Genomic DNA, 20,760 nt, shown 5'->3' with positions numbered 1-20,760 from the left:
CGGGGGAGCGGGGCGACGGGCCGTGTGTGCGCATCCTGCGGGCGGCTGTTTCCGTGCGCACCGAATTGAGAGCGAATCGGGGTATGGGCGCCGCGACACCGGGAACCCGGTGCCTGTTCCTTAAAGTCCGGCTGACCTTTATAATGAGTTTCCTATATAGGTCAGCAGCCGGCCCTTCTCCGATACGTAAAGTAGTTCTGAAATTAGACTGTAATAGCCTTCTCGGGGAAAGAGCGTTACTTGGGGTAACGCGTGCATCGCACGTAATATGTTAGATCGGGGGGGAATTTCCACTGTAAGCTCTTAATTTTAAACATGTAGCGATATGGTTAAGAGCACTGGGATGTTTTTTAAAAAAAATCGATGGATTTAGATCTTAATGGGTTTGGAGTCTGATGTAGCTGTTTTGTTTAATACCTTGCTGCACGCTGTTGGAGTGGGAAGTAAGCTAGTGCAATCTGAAATTCATGCTTTTATTCGTGAACCGAATCTTCAGTCGGATCTGTTGTTTTTTCCTGGAGAAAATAAAGGCAAAGAGCTAGGTTCACTCAGCGGCTCGTGGGGAACCTGGCACTTCTCCTGTTAACTTAGAGGTGATCAATCTTCATTGGGATCAGGCAGACCATCACGGAAAACACACAGCCTGTTTGTCTTTATTATTGGGAGCTTTGTTGCATCATGGGCTGGAGAAATTCCAATTTGGACTTTTGTCCAACAGATTTGCGATAGGATGGGGATAAGTTGATGACATTTCCAACCCAGAGCCATGAAATAGCGTAATTACTGGGTGACTTTTGAGGAAACAGAGTCTGTGAAATAGAAAAAAAAAAAAGTGAGGTAGTGGGGAATAAGAACTAAGAGAAAGACCGAGGGAGAAACAAGAGAAAAAGTGGAAAACTGAGGACAGGGAAGGACAAAAGAAAATCTGGATTCTGTTGTTTCATCGACAAGGTTATTGTACTGTGTGCATTAAAATGGAATCATCCCGTATTGTTCCTCTTGCTAGACCAAAGCTGACATCTTTTTTTTTTTTTTCCTCTTTACATTTGAGGTTACGATGATAGAGAAAACGATCTCTTTCTCTGCGACACCAATACCTGTAAATTTGATGGGGAGTGTTTAAGGATTGGAGACAGTGTGACTTGTGTCTGTCAGTTCAAGGTAAGAAGATTGATATTTCATTCTCTAATTCACTAATGAGAATACAAATCAAGAATCTCCCTTTATAACCTATCACTTGGCAATTTATTTCTCTGCGTGCAGAGAAGTTAGAGGGAAAACCTGGCAGCATGTATGAAAGCTGGCAGGAGAACCAACTGGTGTCAAGAAGACATAAGTTTCTCTGGGAAAATGCAGATGCTGTGGCTTTAAATGTCCTTTCGGGTCTGCAGTTTCAGGTTGTGCGTTTCTGTTTTTTCATCTCTGCCCTTTTAACAAGGATTTAGAGTCCTTTCTAAATTCATTTCTGATACAGATCATGGCTTATTGTATTCGGAGTTCTGATCTAGTTAAAGAAATGGATCTGTAATGTGCTTATGCAATATTTTCAGGAAGGGCTGCATAGTGACAATGCTGCTGCCTGTTTATCTGCCCAGCTGATCAGATTAAGGAGCAATCCCTCTGTTCCAAAATCATGAACTTCCTTTAGCTTTTATGTAGTTTTAGGGGACCTATTACTGAGCAGTAGGGGCTTTTCTTTCTGTTTTTTCTCTCTCCCTCTTGCAGCTACATCTAAACCTCAGGCATTCTCAAAGTCAGACGATTTCATTATGAAGGATTCCATTTAATATGTTTTAGCTAACTCACAAAACAGCTGTGCTTTACATAATGACCTGAATAAAAACTGAACAAATTCAAGGAGTTTTAAGCATGTACCAGCACGTGTTGTATGTACATTTATGCCCCTGTGGTTTCTTGCATTTTAATGTGGATCTGTGAAGTTGTGGAACTTGTAACACTGATTTGAGTGTTTACAGCAGAGCAGGCCAAATAGTTCAAGATCATGCACATCTGTAATGATTAATTTATTATTGAGCTTTGATAGACTATTCGCTTTGAAGCATGGCAAGTATCGTTTATATTTCTAGAGCCAAATGTGTCTTCAGAGAAAAAAAACCAAGTGATAAATTCCTTCATTTAAAACAAAGAAGGAATTTTCTGTAATAAGAACAAGACAGTTGTTAGCTGAAGTGCTTGTGTTTCCCATGTTGGGAGAGACTTCATATTGACCATGGGGTTTTCTTTTTTCCTTTTCTAGTTTGCATGCAATCAAAAACTCAATGCAAGAATGCTGTTTCGAGCATTTGCCTTGGCTCAGCATGTGCAGTGATTTAAGGGTTGATCTGTTTTCTCTTTCTAAGAAAAATCTGTAATGCAGTGAAATGTCTGTGACTTGTCCCATTGCCTGGTGGTAAGCTAGGGCAGATGTTGTGCCACGAGCATTGGGAACTTAGAGCAGCCACAGAGGGCGCTTGGGTCTTGTCTTTGGTCCCAGTTTGGTGTTGCCATTTGGCATAAAGCAGTGGACTCATAGCCTAGAAGGAGCAAACTCAGGTGTTGCTATAGGCAGGGAAGAAGGCATCGGGAACGCTGTTTTCCCAAGGCAGGATGCTGGTCCCTGGTGATTCAGGGTAAATGGAGCTAAGTAAACCTCTCTGGGCTGTGTTGTCTCCTCTTTGAGAGGTGAATGCTATATATATGCTGAGTTGAGCAGTTCTGTAGGGGGCAGTTGAAACAGATTTAAGGAAATCAGATAATTGGTATATGAATATGTAAATGAGATCGGAAGAATGAGTTGGGCAATGGGGTGAAAATCAGCAGTAATCTTTGGTTTCAGTGGCCTTTGGATCAGGCCCTGTAAACACTCGGAGCTCTTTGTCTTGATTTGAGCCCTCTGTGGAGCCGCAGGGCTGACTGTGACCTTGGAGGGCAAATTACCTGTGGCTGATCCTGTGCCAGCGCTGCGAAGGGTGGTGCGGTGCTGAGGGCTTCTGTAGTCAAACGCGTCTGCTTTGATATAGGCAGAGCTTGGGGGAATGTTAGTTTCTTTTGTAACATCAGTGGACAATGTGACAAGCCAAAAAGATATGCCACCAGAGTAGAAAATTAATTTCTAGTGTGGTGTCTGAGGCTGGCCGAGTAAGGCAGAGCTGGCCAGGTAATTTATGTCATGAGTAAGGGGGTCCTCCATCAGAATTCACGTCCCCTGTTTCAGTGACAGCCCTCTGGGGTGATAGTGAGCAAATCAATAGCAGACTCCTCATCACTATAATTACTTTTTATGTTTTCTCCAGAATTTGCCAGGGGCTTTAATTGCAGCTTGAGGGAATAGACAAGGACGACAGCTAATTTTGCCTCCCTACTGTTGAAAAGTCTTGGGCTGGCCAGCCTGTGTCTTGAGGGGCTGGGGGAGGCAGAAGTGGTGAGCAGGGCTGCTGCAATCTTGGTTTGGGTTTTTTCAAACCAGAATCACAGATGCATCATGTCTGTCCAAGTGGAGTTAAAATTAATTTATTTTTATTTGAAAGGGTGGATATGATCAGACTGCTCTGGAACACCTGAGTTAGGCTTCCATCCCTGGAGAGCCAGCAGGCATGTGCTAAGAAAGGGATTCATATTGGTTGGCTCTCTTGTTGTGCTCTACTGCACAATGATAGCCCATTCACTGACTCCTCACGATGAGATGTGTATTGCATTGGAAAACACCATGTCCCACTCTGATCAGTAAATGCAGACCCGTCCCCCGCTCAGGGCAAGCCCAGACCTTGGTGCCTGCAGGGAGGGAAGGCACTGGGCCAGTGCGGGCTCCAGCAGTGGGGCTGAGCATGGGAGAAACCACGACCCCTTCCCTCCCTGCACAGAGCAAACTCAACGGGTCCACCAGGAGGTGCAGAGCTGTGCCAGCAGGCATGTGGTTGGAGACGTGGCTCGCTGGGGTCTGTACTCCAGTCTGTCCAAAGCCACAGGTCTGGCAGCCTGGGTTCTCTTCCCGCTTGGATTTCATGAACATATCCAAAAACATACCAGGTTATTTCCATCAATGTTGCATGTCTTTTCTCTTTAGTCACCAAGACTGTGGACGTTCACTGTTTTTTATGTGAGGAAGGTGTCCTGTTTTCATGCGTGTTGAATTCCTTACATGTTTCAGTGTTTGTGGAGCTGGAACGTCACCTGGCTAACTTGCAGCTTTATGTTATATTTCCGGAATGTATTTTTGTGATACTTGGTTCAAGAGGCAGGTGGCATTTGGGAGTAGTTAATCTATGAGAGTAGGAGAAGGTCAAACTTATAACAGTGTTACCAGGAGGAGGAGTTACACAAGTTACCATTTTCTTTAGAAAACAAACCTTACGCTTTCAGTGCCCAGCACTGACCCCAATGCTTGCAAAGCTGGTTTTTCCCTGGCTGTGATAGTGGGCACTTGAGGCTGCTAGTGCTGAGGAAGGCAGCCTTTGACTGATACTTGGCTGAATTGGATACGTCCGTTTCCCTGCTCGACAGCTGTATTTTAAAAAAAGTGCATGCATAGGAAAGAAGTGAACAGTATGGTGCTATGCTGCTGGGTTTAGTGGGAGCTTTGCCATGGATTTTGTGGAGTGCTTGATCAGTCCTTACCTGGGGGATGGAGAATCATTCCCACACCTAGGGCTTGGTCTATTGAGCCCTAAACCAATGCCAAAAATGTGCCACTAGACTGAGGAAACTGACAGTCAACGTCTAATATTTTCCAGTACTAGCAAGAAGTATTTTATGATGGTGAAAAGCTGCGAGTACTGGATTCAACGTGGTCAAGTACAAGAGTCTAGCTCTAGCGGGTTAGAAGTAACCTGGTGACTAACATCACAACCTTCTCATCGGTGGTCTTGTTTTCTTTCCTGTGTAACTTCCACTATCATTTCCTGGTGGCTTTCTGACCCATCCCAGCTCAAAGCCAAGGCAGGATCCATCTGGAAGATCTCACTTCTTTTGTTCCTTGTGGCTCCTGCCTTTTCCATCTGAATACTAGTTGTCCAAAGGTGGTAGCCAAATCCATATCCATCTGGAAGATCTCACTTCTTTTGTTCCTTGTGGCTTTTTCCATCTGAATACTAGTTGTCCAAAGGTGGTGGTGGGAAGAGTGGGCGCAAGATGAAAAACATCTTTGACCAGCACAGTTTGAGAAAGAAAAGGTTGCATCACCGGTGCTCGTCATGGAGTACCCTCTACCTCTGCTGGCCGAAGCCAAGCTTGAGTGTGGCAGGAGCCACAGGAGAGATGGGGAAACTTCTGCCAGGAGAGTTAATCCTTCCTAGAGCCCTGGTGTCTCTCAAACGTATTTCAAAATTGCCAAGCTTTGGAAGAAGTTCCAGCCTAGCTCATAGCAGCTCTGTCACTCGTTTCTGTGGATCATGACTTCACTCTTGATGCTGTATGCTGTTAATGTAGAGCTGTCTGGCCTTTCAGATTTGCAGCTGAGTCAGCGTAAAAGATCGTCTCTTGCCCTGGGCGAAACCAGCAGAGAGTTTGCCACCGTGTGTCTTGGGAACAGGATCCAACATTGTTTCTAGATGTAACAGAGCCTGTTGAGATACTTTGGGCCAAATTCTGCACAGATTTCTCTGGCAAAAAGTCCCATGGGTGACAAGCAGATAGTATGTCTAAAGCAAGCATGATTTGATCCTTCGTGCTTTAAAAAATTTGCATGATTGTGTTAATTGTCCTGACTAAGTATTCCAGATCAGCCTCTAGCAATTGCTGTTGAGCTTCTGGATGAAGCTGGCATTTTCTGCTTGAAACATTGCTCAGATTTGGAACATAATGGTGAAAATAGCGTAGAAACACTTTTTAATCAAGTGTTTAAAATCTCTGCATGGAGGAGCCCTTTGTTAGGAGCAGAAAGAGAGGATTTCTACTGTTGTGGCTGCTGGTTTTCTTTCTTGTTCCAAGGGAAGAGAGCGCTGGGGGTGGGCAGCAGCTTGGAAAGATTTAAGAAAATACAATGCATAAGGAAAATGTCATTTGATTTGGCCCAATCAAAATGTCACTCTGACCAACTATGAATAATTTCTTGGCAGCTGCTCTGTATGGAGGCCTGCAATTAATGCAATCTATGCAATTGTTTGTGTTAATCACTTCTGTAGTCATTCACTTTGAAGCATGTTTAATGTTTATATCCCTGGAATTTCAGTTCTGTATTTTACGTTGTGCCTGGCGAACACACCTCAGACACTTTGTGGCATAATACAGTTAAATAGGAAGTATGATTTCTTTTTAATTTTTACTTGGATTTAAGCAGAGGTGAGCATTTGTAAATAATAATTGTGATCATTCCATTTGTTATAATTAAACAATGAGGCATACCAGGAGTACGGTAATCATGAGATAATCATATCCCTGGTATAATTACCATGTACAGGGTACATCCAAGTATTTCTAAGCCTCAGAGTGTGATTATCTTATGATAACTGCACCCGGTAGGTTGCCCAATTTTCAATATAAAATGGAATTATTTTTATTAAAATGAACAAGAGAGGGCAAAGCTGTCTTTTAGTGGTAGAGGGAACAAAGCAGGTAGTTTGCAGACCTGAGCAGGAGTTTGAGCCGCAGGAGGGGTGTGTGGTGTGAGTGACTTCTTGCTCTTTGGCGCACTGGCTGAGCTCGCTGCGGTGCTGCTGCTCCTGCCCGCTGGCCGCCACGGGGAGAGCTTGGACCTTCACAGAGCATCCCGGCCACAGCTTGCTGGGAACAGACATGTCTCTGCAGAAAGAGGGATGGGTTTTGATCATAGGTCTCTCAGAAATAATTTCCCTCTGTCCAATCAGTTCTAATTATAGCTAAGTACTTAAATAGAGAGTTATATACACACAGGCGGACACTTCTGTGTATGCAAACGACTGTCTCTGTAGCAGTGACGGTATGTATGTGCAGGAGGAGGGGAAAAGCGAGCCCGTTCATTACAATTTGTCTGTAGCCATCCAATGGAAACACATGAGCCGCTATTGCAGATGCGAGGAGCCGTTTGCCCTGCCTATATTCCTTCCCTGGGAATGCCCCCACCTCGTTCTCACAGAGAGAGGCCTCTCTGGGAGCACTTATTGAACACTTTGCCCATTCAGATTATCTTTTCCCTAACCTGTTCAAGTCTGGTTTATGCTCCTCTGCCTTTTGTCTTTTTCAAAATACCCCCTCCCTCTCCCCTGGTAGCTGTAAAGGTGAAGAGGAGGGTCAGTGTCTCCCTCTCTGTTGTTTTCCCAGGGTTTTAATACTGGAAGGGGACGGGGGGGCACCCAAAGGGATGCTGTGCCACCCCACTTGTGTGACTAATGCTGCTGCTTTCTGTCCATTCCTATCAGTGTAACAATGACTACGTGCCCGTGTGCGGCTCCAACGGCGACACCTACCAGAACGAATGCTACTTGAAACAGGCTGCCTGCAAGCAGCAGAGCGAAATACTCCTGGTGTCCGAAGGATCGTGTGCGACTGGTATGTATAATGCAATCCAGGCTGCCTGTGGACCTTGCCATGCCTCTGAATAAAATAACCTGTGGATGGCAAAATCCATTTGAATCCCTGCTCTGAATTCGTTATGGGTTAATTTTTTGCAGTCTTAGGCATGAGCAGTTGCTGCCATCCTTCCCTTTTAAGTAACTAACAGTATAGGCTCACAGTCTATGATACAGTATACCCTTGACACTGTTTTGCAGAGTGCGGCACAGAAGTTGATTTCTTTTTTTAATACAAGTATCTTGTGTGCTTTGTACACTTGTGAGCTGTTACAACAAGTAACTGGAAGCAGATTAAACGAGCAGATGTCTGATAAATGGGCATCTGGATTACCACGAACCTCTCCATAATCTGGAGGGGTAGAACTGGAGCGTTATTGCCTGCAATCTAGTTTCTTAGGTTTTCCCTTACGCATGTAGGGCCAGATTCCCAGCTGGCATGATTCAGCAGATCACTGGTTGTAATGAGCCCTGCCAATTTATACCAGCTGAAGATTTGGCCCAAAACACTTAACAAACAAGTCTGTGCAACAGGGGTTTTTTTCTGGACTTGTTGGAAGAATTCATTAAAGAGCGTATGTGAAAACTGACTGACATTTGAGACATCTTTGCTTAACTCTGAGCATCGTGAGCTATTTGTATCTCTGCTTTTATGAAACAGCTAGAAAGGTGAATGAGCAAAATCAGTCAGGAAAACTGAATTGCTTATGTGCAGGAGTTCTTGATGTTTTTCTTTTGTGCTCAGTATCTGTTAGAGGTGGGCAGTGAAGTTAACTTGAAAAGAGCAGGAGGAGTAAGTCTTTGTTCTTGAGAGAGTTCTTTAAACTTAAAGCAGAATTTTTTCTTGGCTGAGGATGGAGGAGTCAATAAAAAGTGCATTAGACAAACTTTTTGCAGTGCCGTAATTTTGTGTTTTGTACACCTGAGAGAAAATAAACTTCTTTCCCTGGAAATGTTGTTCTTCTCTGAAGCTGTTAACTGACAATTTTCAAGAGGAAAAAAACATATGCTGCAATTTTTTTGTCTATAAATTGGTATTAAACAGAGCTCAGGCTGGCAAAGCCTATTGTGGCGTAGGATTTGTTCAACTTAGTAAATTCTCTCAACACAGCAACTGGTCTTTTTTGGTTCAAACTTTTTGATTAAAGGGGTAATTTTAGTGCATTGCTACATCTTTCCTTAAACTTGCTTGCCTACTGGCAACGGCTGTGTTGGAAGCGTTCTCTCTGAAACACTTTGTGGATTTCAGAAACAGAAAGGAAAAAAAAAAAAAAGGGCTTTCCTGAAGTCTTGATCATTTGGCGTCTTTTTCCTTCTCCCAAGGAGGAGGCTCAGTGGAGAAGGGAGCAGCTGTGTACCTCAGGTTTTCCCTGTGGGATGGGGCAGAGAGAGAGTACGCAGGACCCCCCAGCAGAGATCTGGGCTGCTGGGAGGTCCGGCAGCAAGCAGCCCTCCTGGCCGTCACCGGCAGGGGTCTGGGCATCGAAGAGTAGGGGCAGGAGGAGAGACACGAGGTCATTTTCCTCTAAAGAGCCAGAGAATATGGTAGTTCATTGCGGGAGGCAGGTGATAGCAGGCGTTCATTTCTTTCTCTGTGCTGGGGAGACCTGGCACACCTGGAAAGCAGTGCTTCCCAGAGCCATGAGGGCATTGTAATGAAGACACTTTTCTTTCCTCAGTAGCTTATTTGGGAAAGAGCATCAGGACAGAAAATCAAATCAGGAAAATGCAGGAGATGGTCACTGGGAAAACACCATCATTTTCGGTTCTTTTCCAGCCCCCTTTTGCATCTGTCCTATGCAGTCTTGCTGTGTAAATCTACCATTTTAAGCCATTCTTGTGACAGGTTTATTTAAATAAAGGTTTTCCTTTTTTTAACTTTGAGCAATGATGGCACGTACAAGCCAGTTCAGTTCCACCAGACCTTGCTGTAAGTAAATTAGATCTAACAGTTCATAGGGTAATTGGATCCCAAAGCAGCCTTTCCAAACTCATTCTATTAATCTTGATGCTGATAAATGGATAACCCCTCCACTAAGGGGGAAGATGGGATGACAACCTCCCTCCCTTCCCTGAAAAAGAAACTCCTCTTATGGATTATTTTTGGTAACCCTACACGCGTGTGCATTTCTGTGCTTTGCCTTGCTTAGAAAGTTTTGTAATGAAGCTCCAGGCTTGGCAATTTCGTGATATTGCACTTTCTAAATTTGTGACTCTCGTCATTCCAGCCAACAAAACATCGAGCAGAGGAAAAATAAAGATAAAGCACTCAATTTTGAAACTCAGCAATGACCTCAAGAAAAATGGCATTGTAATTGTTTATCTAAAGACTTTGAATAATAATAACTTCAATGGTTTATTCCACCTAGTTATGATCTGATGAGATGTCACTGTTTTGTAAGATAATGACATGAATTTCCAATTGGTCTGGCCTCAAACAAATGGGTTTAAAAAATTCTTTTTGATGGTGAGGGTTTAGCAGTGGCCAAGTGAAGTAACTTTGCACAACTGTTGGGAACAAAGCTTTATCAGTCCCAGTACAACAAAACGAGGCAGAGGCTTATGAGGATGTTACAGCACTCCAGGGCTTACGTTATTTTAATCTGATATAGAGACTTTAAAGAAAAAGAGTTGAGACATGAGGAAGATGGCTTGAGTGAACTACGTTCAGATTAGATCTCTATAATTTACCCAGGGATGACATCAAACGTAAGGTACGCTGTAATACACTTAACTGAACAGTCTTGCTTTGCATGCTTACAGGACATACTGTAGCACATGAATATAAATTTCTTTCTGTTCTTTTCTCAGATGCTGGCTCAGGATCTGGGGATGGAGGTAAGAGCCATCTTTTAATATCTCTGTGCTTATGTGTACATACATTGTCTTTCACAATTTCAGATTGTAAGTGGATATGCTTTGCAGTTTAGTTGTTACACTACATACTGTCTTTTGTTTAGCTTTTTCTCTGAAAAAAGTGACATTTAGCATTTTAGTCAAGCTGGAACCTAATAATGACATGCTGTTTTCTAGGGAAATTCAGAAAGCTGTGTTACTTCCAATAGGACTTGGAATTATTCATGGGTTGTGCTAGGAGCTCTATCTCCATCTACTGTTACAGTTGCATTAATTTGTTTTATGTTTAGAGTAATATTTCTTTTGTTTTTAAAACATGAGCCGAACCCTTGGCTCCTCCTCACTGGAGGATTCAAGCCAAATATTTTGTGGTAAGGGAGAGCATTCTTTCAACGATATGAAGAAATGTCACAGGGAAAGAACAATGTGTTTTTATAAGAACAGCAGCAGCAAAAATGAACACGGAAATAGTCTAAACCCTTTGCTGCATACAGAGGATACTGTAAAATGTAGGCAAACTTGCATTTAAGTTGAGGGCTGTTTTTTTTTCTTAGGTGCAGTCATTTATGGGTTTGCTTGTTTAACACTGGTCCTAGGGCTTGTGACTGATCCTTCTCAGAACTATAAGTGTTGGGTGTGCCCTGCCTCGGGGCAGGGAATGTGACTTTTAGGAGCTACTTGCATGGTGGGGCTGGTGGGTCATAGAATCATAGAATAGTTTGGGTTGGAAGGGACCTCTAAAGGTCATCTAGTCCAACCCCCCTGCCGTGGGCAGGGACATCTTCAACTAGATCAGGTTGCTCAGAGCCCCGTCCAACCTGACCTTGAATGTTTCCAGGGATGGGACATCCGCCACCTCTCAGGGCAACCTGTGCCAGTGCTTCACCACCCTCAGCGTAAAAAATGTCTTCCTTCTATCTAGTCTAAATCTACCCCCCTTTAGTTTAAAGCCATTCCCCCTTGTCCTGTCACAACAGGCCCTGCTCAAAAGTTTGCCGCCATCTTTTTTATAAGCCCCCTTTAAGTACTGATAGGCTGCAAGAAGGTCTCCCCAAAGCCTTCTCTCCTCCAGGCTGAACAACCCCAACTCTCTCAGCCTTTCTTCACAGGAGAGGTGTTCCATCCCCCTGATCATTTTCATGGCCCTCCTCTGGACCCGCTCCAACAGGTCCGTGTCTTTCTTATGCTGAGGGCTCCAGAGCTGGACGCAGGACTCCAGGTGGGGTCTCACCAGAGCAGAGCAGAGGGGCAGAATCACCTCCCTCCACCTGCTGGCCACGCTTCTTTTGATGCAGCCCAGGACACGATTGGCCTTCTGGGCTGCGAGCGCACATTGCTGGCTCATGTCCAGCTTTTCATCCACCAGTACCCCCAAGTCCTTCTCGGCAGGGCTGCTCTCAATCCCTTCATCCCCCAGCCTGTATTGATACCGGGGGTTGCCCCGACCCAGGTGCAGGACCTTGCACTTGGCCTTGTTAAATCTCATGAGGTTCACACAGGCCCACTTCTCGAGCTTGTCCAGGTCCCTCTGGATGGCATCCTGTCCCTCTGGCGTGTCAACCCCACCATTCACTTGGTGTCATCTGCAAACTTGCTGAGGGTGCACTCGATCCCACTGTTTATGTCATTGATGAAGATATTAAACAGTACCAGTTCCAATACCTGTGGGATGCCACTCGTCACCAATCTCCATCTGGACTTTGAGCCGTCAGGCTTCTCTGGGGGCTGGGAGGGCCAGGGCTAGTTTGGGTGGCTATGGAAGGTTGTTCTTAAGAGTTACCCTCATTTCTGCCCAAGCCCCCTGAGTAAACTCTAGGAGCCCCATGGCAGGGGGTGGGCAAGGTCAGCATCAGGCTGGGATGCTGCTGGGCTCCTGCGGCTGGGGCAGCCACCAGGAGCTGAGCCAGCTTTCTGCATAAGACACAGACAGCATGTCTGGGCTCTTACCCAGTTTTATGGCTGGTCCTGGCTGGATTCAGGTTTTTCAAATACAGTGCCATTATTTGGTAAAATATCACCTAGTCCTCATGTAGTTTTGGTAACCAGTATATTAGAGAGCACAATGTGTAGGTAAAGTATTATTTTTACCTGTGAAGTGGTCAACAACATGAGCATGAGGCACTTGCAAGGGACCTAATTTTCCGATATTGGACTCGGGCTGTTTTCTGGAAATCAGGACACTTTAAGATGCTTCAAATCTGGCTCCCAAGAAACCACAACCTAAAATATTGCTATTTGTTTTCAAAAGTTTTGTCCAGTTATTCCTATTTTACTCTAATGTCTTTTTAAATTGCCTTTTTAAACTGTTAGACCAAAGAAATTCCTTATTCAGTGCTTAACAGAAATCTACAATTTAATTTATATTTATGATAGGGTTTTCATGGATATGGTCAATAAATCAGTTTTTAAAATTAAATCAGTTTTCAAATTAAAAAAGTAGTGCAAAATTCATCATGTATGTACCAAGGAAAACAGATAAGATTTCCAGTTTGGTTTAGAACTGGGGGCGGTAGGAAAACAAACTTGGCCACTTTCTAAAAGTAATGAATTCCATACTGAAAAACATAGGAATTTAAAAGCATGATTTCTAAACAGTTTAATTTTAAAAGCTGAGGTTTGCAAAAGATGAGCAGAACAGGGCCTTGGAGACTGACTGGGCAGATAGTAAGGAAGCAGATCTGTGAAGGAGACAGAACCAAGTTGGTGCTTGTGTTTAAAGGTCTACAAAGCTGCCTTGTATTATTCAAGATTTAGTAGGCAGCTATGGCTGTTCTTAAAGTACAAAAGTATATTTATGTGCCCTAAGAAGCTAAATCCAGCCAAGTAAATGTTGTCACTACATCACTCTTTACTAGACACGGTCTTGTTGTAAAAGCTGTAATAAATTTTGGATGTCATCACAGTAAGTCTTGTAAAATCCACTTCAACAATCATGAGTGGGATGTTTTTCTATGCCTAAGACCTCAAGCTTCTCAATCTTGTGTGTTTTCTGTTTTTATGGAAGTTTTCCTTTCTTACGCTTCTTCAAGCAGTCTTGGGTAGCAAACTGCTAACTAATGCAGTATCTTTTTTTTTGGAAAAAAAATGCCATAGGGACCCTTCCAGCTGGCCATACGTCTGCCTAAATCAGCAGAATGGTGCTGTGCTGGATGCTGTAGGTGTCAGAGGTGCTGGGTATGTCTGCAGCGAGGTACCTGAGATATCTCGGACGTTGGGAGCTCTTAGGAACAGCCATTCTCTTGCTGATTTGCCCCATTTCTTGTTGCTGACAGAGTGCTGGTGGGATACAGGCTAGCGCAACACTCTGGCATTGCTGTTTTCTCTGTGTTGCGTCTATATATGTTGTGTTTTTCAGAGGTGGCAGACTTACTGGTGAGGTTCAGGTTTGTGTGACTGTTGCGGTCTGTCTTTGGGAGGTTCCTTGCAGCCAGGGAGACTCAGGCTGGGAGCCCTGGGGGACTGCTGTGGGCACAGGCAGGCTGAGCAATGCCTCCTGGGCACGGATTAGGATTCTCTGGTTAAAAAGACAAAGAGCGGATGGACTTCTACTTGAAAGCACCTATAAGGGCTGATGCTTCAGTCTGAATTCCTGAGGACTGTCCTTAGCAGCAGCGATCTCTGCCTCTCAGCACTTGTAGGTAGAAAAGGATGTTGCTTCTTACTGGAGCCCTTCCATACTACTCCCATGGGTTCCCTTAGTGTTTTTGTGTATCACTCCACAAGCTGTGAGATGAGGGAACCAGCTTTTCAACAGAGTTGTATCTCATGGTTGGATTTCTTTGGTCTGATACCGTACACATCTAATAAGGAATTAACCCAAATTGCAAACTGGTAGAGGACATAATGTTTTTCCAGTTCCTGGAACACAGCAAGTTTCTTGCTCTGAGGTGGTTTCCCCTATGACTGATAGTAGTTCAGCTCTCAGTACTGCTTCTCCCTCAATGGAGCTCTTGTCAAGTGAAAATATAGAATCACAGAATCATTTAGGTTGGAAAAGACCTTTAAGTTCATCGAGTCCAACCATAAACCTAACACTGCCAACTGGATGATGCTTCAGAAATTGCTGGAAAAGGGTTGGTGCAATGGACAGACGTACACAAACACACCGTGTGGTCACACAAGCCTCATTTTCTCAGGAAATTGGATAGAGCAGGAACACTATAGCCAGAGGCCATGTTTTGCCTGCCACGTTTCCCTTCTGTGCGTTCCTACCTGGATTTGCAGAGAAGTCTTCTCAATTTATTACTTAGGATTTGGGGTTTTCTGAGTTACTGTCAAGGATGCTGGGATCAGAGAGGTCCCAGCTTCTTAGCACCTTAATGATCTTGAGGGCTTTCCAGAGGTGATTTAATCTCCCTTTATGCAGCAGTAGTGTACAAAAGTCCCCTTATTTGTAAAGCGATGGGGGAATCTTAATCTTATTTGATTATTGAGCCTTCAGCATGCACTTTTGGGGATATCCAGTAAATGGGTAAGAACAGTAGGTGTTCAAATTTCTTACTGCAGACGACGTTTTTCCCTGTAAATGAAGACTAAAAATGCAGAATCAAGAGCCGTTTCTATGTTTTGATTGCAGAAGCTGGGAGTATGGTGTGGAATTATTTAAAAACCCATATCCCAGAAAGATACTAATCAATGGCAGAAAGAATGAATGTGAAAGAGTTTATACAGAGAGTAATTTAAAGAGATTCCATTCATTTTCATCTATGCTGTTCTCTAGACAACTGGGTTTTTTTAGAACCCAATGATTCATGTTTTGGTCTTGAGCAGCTTCATAATGAATTCTTGCTCGTTTCCTAGCTTCCTTCAAACAGCGACAAACTCAAGATGCAGTATTTCATTATAGCTCTTAATGTGCTAAGAACATCTCTCCTTGGTTTCTTTTTTACATTGAACACTTCTTTCCCCTCCCTGCACTGTCTGTATTCTTAGCTCTGTTGATTGGCTTGCATTCATAGTCTAATGGATTTACTGTGGGTGACTATCGCACTAGGTGTTTTTGTGGTCCCCAGCATGGCAGTGCATAAACACCTACATTGAATTAGTTTCAGAGCCTCATTCAATTTCCCTTCAAGTCCTACTGACTTCAGTGGGAATTGTATGGGGCCCCTGGGTACACAGATCTTAATCCTAGTTTGATTTTTATGTTAATTCTTTATGATCTAGACTAAAGCAGAATTAAAAAACAAGTCATAATTCATCAATATCATCATCACCATTTATTTTACAGTAGCATCTAGAGGCGCTAATTATAAGATTAGGGCTCCAGTGTGGTACACCCTGATACTGTGAGGCACTTCTTCACAGTGAGGGAGAAAATAAAATCTGTGAAGCAGAGTCTGGATATCCAAGTTGGGCAAAGGCTGGAAGTTGCATTACAATTCAGCGGCTGAATTGGGAATAACACATGCCGCTTCGGAACCAAACCAGTGCTGTGTCTTTTGAACCACGCTGTTTGTCAGCAGACCCATATGTAATCCAGAAGGAATCGGAGATTATACTGTTCTTAAAGTTATTCCTAATTTGCCACTGGTAGACACATCTGGAAATCAACAACCTTACAAGCCACCCTTTTTTTTTTTCCCTTCTGTCTCTCTTTTTGCATGTGTATTTTAAGGATGAGAATGGCTTTTTTGTTTGTTTGTTCTTTGTGTTTATCCCTTCAGTGTTATCCAGAAAAATTGAAGTCCTGCAGCTCTTTGTAGGTACCAACATGTAGATTTAATGATAGATTTGCAATTCTGCTCTGCCTTTCCTGTTGGCTTAGAGACATGTGAGTAAACACATACATATTATAAATCTGTGTGGAGCAGCAGTCATCTTGAAACACTAAGCCAGAGAAAATAGGGAGGAAAAAATTAATGCTTTGAAACCTAAATTATTTTTTAAGGTAAACTGTAATGCAGCACATGTATGTGTGTATATATATATATTTTTTTTTTTCTCCCTTTAATCAACAGGCAAACAGCTACTTTGACCCAATTGCATTTGTACTTGTCTCAATGCTGGTTTTATATGACTAACTTGAATTCAGCAGCTCTGCTGCTTTTCCACCGATTTCCCTTTCTGCTTTATTACAAGGTTGATTGATGGGCAGGGTTATGCAGAACACAATGAATATTGCTGTAAACACTGTCCTAGCAATAACACTTGAGCCAAAATACACCGTAGAACCTGGAGTGTATATTGGTTTGAATGAAGCAGTGTATAAAATGCAATGCTGATAAACACACACACACATATTCTCAATATATGGGAAAATACTGGGAGTATTCTAGTTTAACCTCTGAAAGAAAGGGAATTTGTATTTTGAGCTACAGATCCTGTCTTTTCATTGCCTGGGTGTAATGGGTGATACAGGCTTCTCTCATGTGAATTTAGAATATCTGCTGACCCCACGTGCTATCATCAACTTCAATAAGGCAATAGGAAAGCTGCTTCTACTCTAATTTCATTTGGGAGGTATAATTTAAAGAAGGTACAGAATCAACTATAAGCAATGTGCACTGACTGGGTAAATACCTCTGGAGGGAATGTTTAAATCTTAAATGATTGACCTCACTGTGAATGGTCAAATATACGTCTCCTTTGTTAAACAGGTTTTTACCTTGTTAACCTCAGCATGGCACCGAGCCCAAACCAATAAGCTCTTTGAAAGGCTGGGTTTATTAGCTCAGGCTCTTCACTGTCCTAACATGATTACATGACTTTTAGTTCAGGGCTGGTGCACATCTGACCTATATAAGAGTTAGGTCGGAAAAAGGCAGTTAACATCTCTTCATGGCCTTTAAAAATTAGGAAAGGATGAAGTTCCTATTTTTTTGTTGACTAGATGAGAAGCACTTGGGCATTCACAAGTGCTGAACTTTTAGGCCCCCACCGCGGGCATTTTGTGCTGGGTAGGAAGCATTAGCGGTTTTGGAAATCCTAGGAAGGTATGGGAATGACAGGAATATCAGCTTTTGGATTCCTCTCAGGCTCTCATTTGAGCTACGTACTGAGCTAATCGACCCTGCCTGACTCAGATGTTCCAGCAAATCCCCACAACTCCTGTGGACTTGAAGCTCTCCAGGGTTATTCATAAAGTACCGCTCTGGGAGATACTGGGTTTGGATTTTTTGAAGTTAGAATGCAAAAATCCCATTAAAAGTGATGTGTTTTATCCCTGCGCTTGCTTTGTAATGAACGGGCCAAAGTCCTTGCTGTGTTCTTGGTGTGAATGCACAGCTCCCCTCAAGTGGACTATCAACACTGAGAAATACCATGGGAAAGAGTTGACCCATAGTGAATGATTTGTGGCTGATTTTCAGCCATTCATGCAAAACCCAAGAAAATGAACAGAAGATGCCATAAAGATCCACAGACTTTTGTAGGCGAGAAGTAGGAATGACGTCCATTCATAGCCTCTTTCCTAAATTATCCAGTCTTTTATGGTTTTTAGCACTTCTTTCAAGTAGTTCAGAGCTACACAAGGAGACCGTGAATGGAAGATACTCGCCTACATCAAAAAAAAAACTGAGGATGCTCTGGTTTTGCTTTAAAAGTCAAAATTGCCTGTCCACATCAAAACGGAGCAAAAAAATCCAAAATATGCTGTCTAATCATGTGCAATCTGTAAATCCACAAATAACTAAGTCATCAAACCAGCAAACAAATCCTATGATACTCTAGCAAACAGATTAAAAAGGAGGTATCCGATCACAAATACTCATTTATTGGTCTGTTATTGTAAACGCAGCAAGAGAGACACGTAGTGGACTAGATTTGTCTGCTACATAGCTGTAAACCTGGATTAATTTTCCCTGTGACAACTGTGGAGTCACTGGAGATTAGCCGTGATGACAGTGAGCGGCGAATCTAGCCCACTGTCGTGGTTTAACCCCAGCCGGCAACTAAGCACCACACAGCCACTCGCTTACTCCCCCCGGCTTCCCCAGCAGGATGGGGGAGGAGAATTAGAAGGGTAAAAGTGAGAAAACTCGTGGGTTGAGACAAGAACAGTTTAATAACTGAAATAAAATAATAATAAATTGTAATGAAAAGGAAAGTAACAGAGAGAAATAAAACCCAAGAAAGGCAAGTGATGCAAATTAAAACAATTGCTCACCACCAAGTGACTGATGCCCAGCCAGTACCAGAGTCGTGGCCCCCGGCCAACCTTCCCCCAGCTTTATATGCTGAGCATGACATCATATGGTATGGAATACCCCTTTGGTCAGTTGGGGTCAGCTGTGTCCCCTCCCAGCTTCTTGTCCACCCCCAGCCTACTCGCTGGTGCGGTGGTGTGAGAAGTAGAAAAGGCCTTGACGCTGTTTCAGCGCTGCTCAGCGGTAACGAAAACATCCCTGTGTTATCAACAGTGTTTCCAGCACAAATCCAAGATATAGCCCCATACCAGCTACTATGGAGAAAATTAACTCTACCCCAGCCAAAACCAGCACACCCATCATTTTGCTTTCCTATGCAGGGAGTTCTTCCACAGGGGAGAAAAATGCTTCTCAAGCTTTCAAATGGCTCTATCACGCTTGCTACCATCAACTTACTTCATGGGGTAAAAGCATGTGTTCAAGCACATGCTTAATTTTTATCACATGCTTAAATGCCGTTGACTTTAAAGTTTTTTTCTGAATGTGGATGTCTTGCACAAGTGGGGCCTGAGGCGGTCTTGGAGTGACCAGAACTTCTCAGATCCTCGTGCATCTCATGGTTATATATTCTGTGGTTTAGTGATAGAAGAAGCTGATTCACTATGCGCTTGCTTTGAACTGTTTTTGGCGTGACATAGGATTTTGTTAGATGCTCTCATGAGATCTTAAAAAGAACAAATGGGATGAAAACTGCCAACTCTCTCTCAAGGCTCATGTCCTTGCTTTTCTTTAACTCTTACATTTCAGAGCTCAGCTGCATCTGGCAAATTTAATATATTCTGCATTGGATGTTTAAATTCCCTTTTGTCTAAGACGCTTTCTTTCCTTTCAGAGATTGGGAAATAAAATCAGAAATTTTGCCTGCTGTCTTTGAAGTCAGTGGGAGTTCATCTTCAGGAAGGGCATGACTGATTCCCAGACACTTAGCAAACTGGAGATTGCCACCTACTTTATGTAAATGCACATACAGGACAAGTTTAATGAGTGTGGTGCAAGCCCAAGAATCCAGAACAATTCATAATCAAATCCAGACAAGTTAAAATTTTATGGTACAGCGCTGCCAGTTCTTAAGATGTTGCCACAAGTCTTTCAGCCCAGGTTTTTGAACAGTGTTATAGAAGATGCTTAGTTTTTCATTTAAAACAAACACATAAAATGGTTTTAGTCCTCATTGCTCAGGAGAATACTTGAATAGAAGCCTAAAATGCTCAACAATAGGGAGAACTCCAAACTGCATTTTGAAAATATCATGATTCAGGGAAGAAGAGGTCAGAACTCTTCCATGATATTTCACATGATTTCTTTAATGCCTTGGATTTCTTGATCTCATTTGTTCTAGCTGCATGAGAGTTACGTAATGATGGTGCCTATTTAAACCCATTAAAAAAGCAGCTACTGAAGCAGGACCCTTTTTACCTCAGCAGCTCCAAATATCTTGCAGGAGTTTAAAGAGAGCTAGTTAAGGGACTTTAATGTTGGTTTTCGATAAGTCTGAGAAGATGGGAAAGTTCTAAAGGTCTGGGAGAATGTAGGTGTGTGGGTATTAAAAAGGATAGGGGAAAAAAAATCCAGATATTTATAGGCCTGTCAATCTGACATTGATTGAGGGTAAAGCAGGACATGCAGACCTGGACCTGCTTAATAAAGAAATAAATGAGAACTAATGCTGAGCAATATGGGCTGATGTAATAGATTTTGTCAACTAATTGAAATGTTATTTATGAAGCTACAAGTTTGCTTGATAAAGACAACAATATTGATGTAGTGTACGTGGATGTCAGTGAAGTATTTGGCATGCCACTACATGATGCTGTGATTAAGGAACAAGAATCATGCAAAATTAACGTGGTATACAATTAGTGAAAACTGCCTTTCACAATGTAATTATAGGTGGATTTATCATTATTAGATGGACAGCACAGGGATAAGCCTCATGCTATTTATTTATTTGTTTGTTTTACCAGTGACCTAGGTGGGCACATACTTTTCTCATTGATCAAGTTCTCAGCAGATATAACTGGGGAAGTAAGAAACAAACAGTTCACTGACGCAACCCAATCTGATTTACTAAGTGCATTGGTGCAAAAGCAGGTGATGTGGCCAAAACGTAAAGCCACAACCATAGAACAAAGATGGGAAACCAGAGGAGTGAGGTGGGGAAACCCTCCTGGAAACAGTGATGCTACAAAGAAAGCTGGAGCCTTGGTATTTAGTGGGCTCATTGTGAGAGTTCTCTGTGAACACAATGGGCCAAAGGGCCACCATTATCCTGGTAT

The 20,760-nt window shown here is 42.9% G+C and overlaps 1 protein-coding gene across 1 annotated transcript in view; it reads left to right on the top strand.

Moving 5' to 3' along the window:
- The first annotated feature begins 83 nt into the window (after positions 1–83).
- The window catches only part of TMEFF2 (transmembrane protein with EGF like and two follistatin like domains 2), a 136,784-nt gene continuing 116,107 nt past the window's right edge, over positions 84–20,760 (top strand). Inside the window, exons 1-4 of the mRNA XM_009277167.2 lie at positions 84–186; positions 1,052–1,161; positions 7,332–7,461; positions 10,293–10,319. Of these exons, the coding sequence (XP_009275442.1) occupies positions 84–186; positions 1,052–1,161; positions 7,332–7,461; positions 10,293–10,319 (370 nt within the window). The remainder of the gene's footprint in view (positions 187–1,051; positions 1,162–7,331; positions 7,462–10,292; positions 10,320–20,760) is intronic.

Source organism: Aptenodytes forsteri, unplaced genomic scaffold (genome assembly GCF_000699145.1).
Source record: "Aptenodytes forsteri isolate BGI_AS27 unplaced genomic scaffold, ASM69914v1 Scaffold145, whole genome shotgun sequence".
Taxonomy (NCBI): domain Eukaryota; kingdom Metazoa; phylum Chordata; class Aves; order Sphenisciformes; family Spheniscidae; genus Aptenodytes; species Aptenodytes forsteri.
This window is presented reverse-complemented; position numbering and strand designations above follow the sequence as displayed.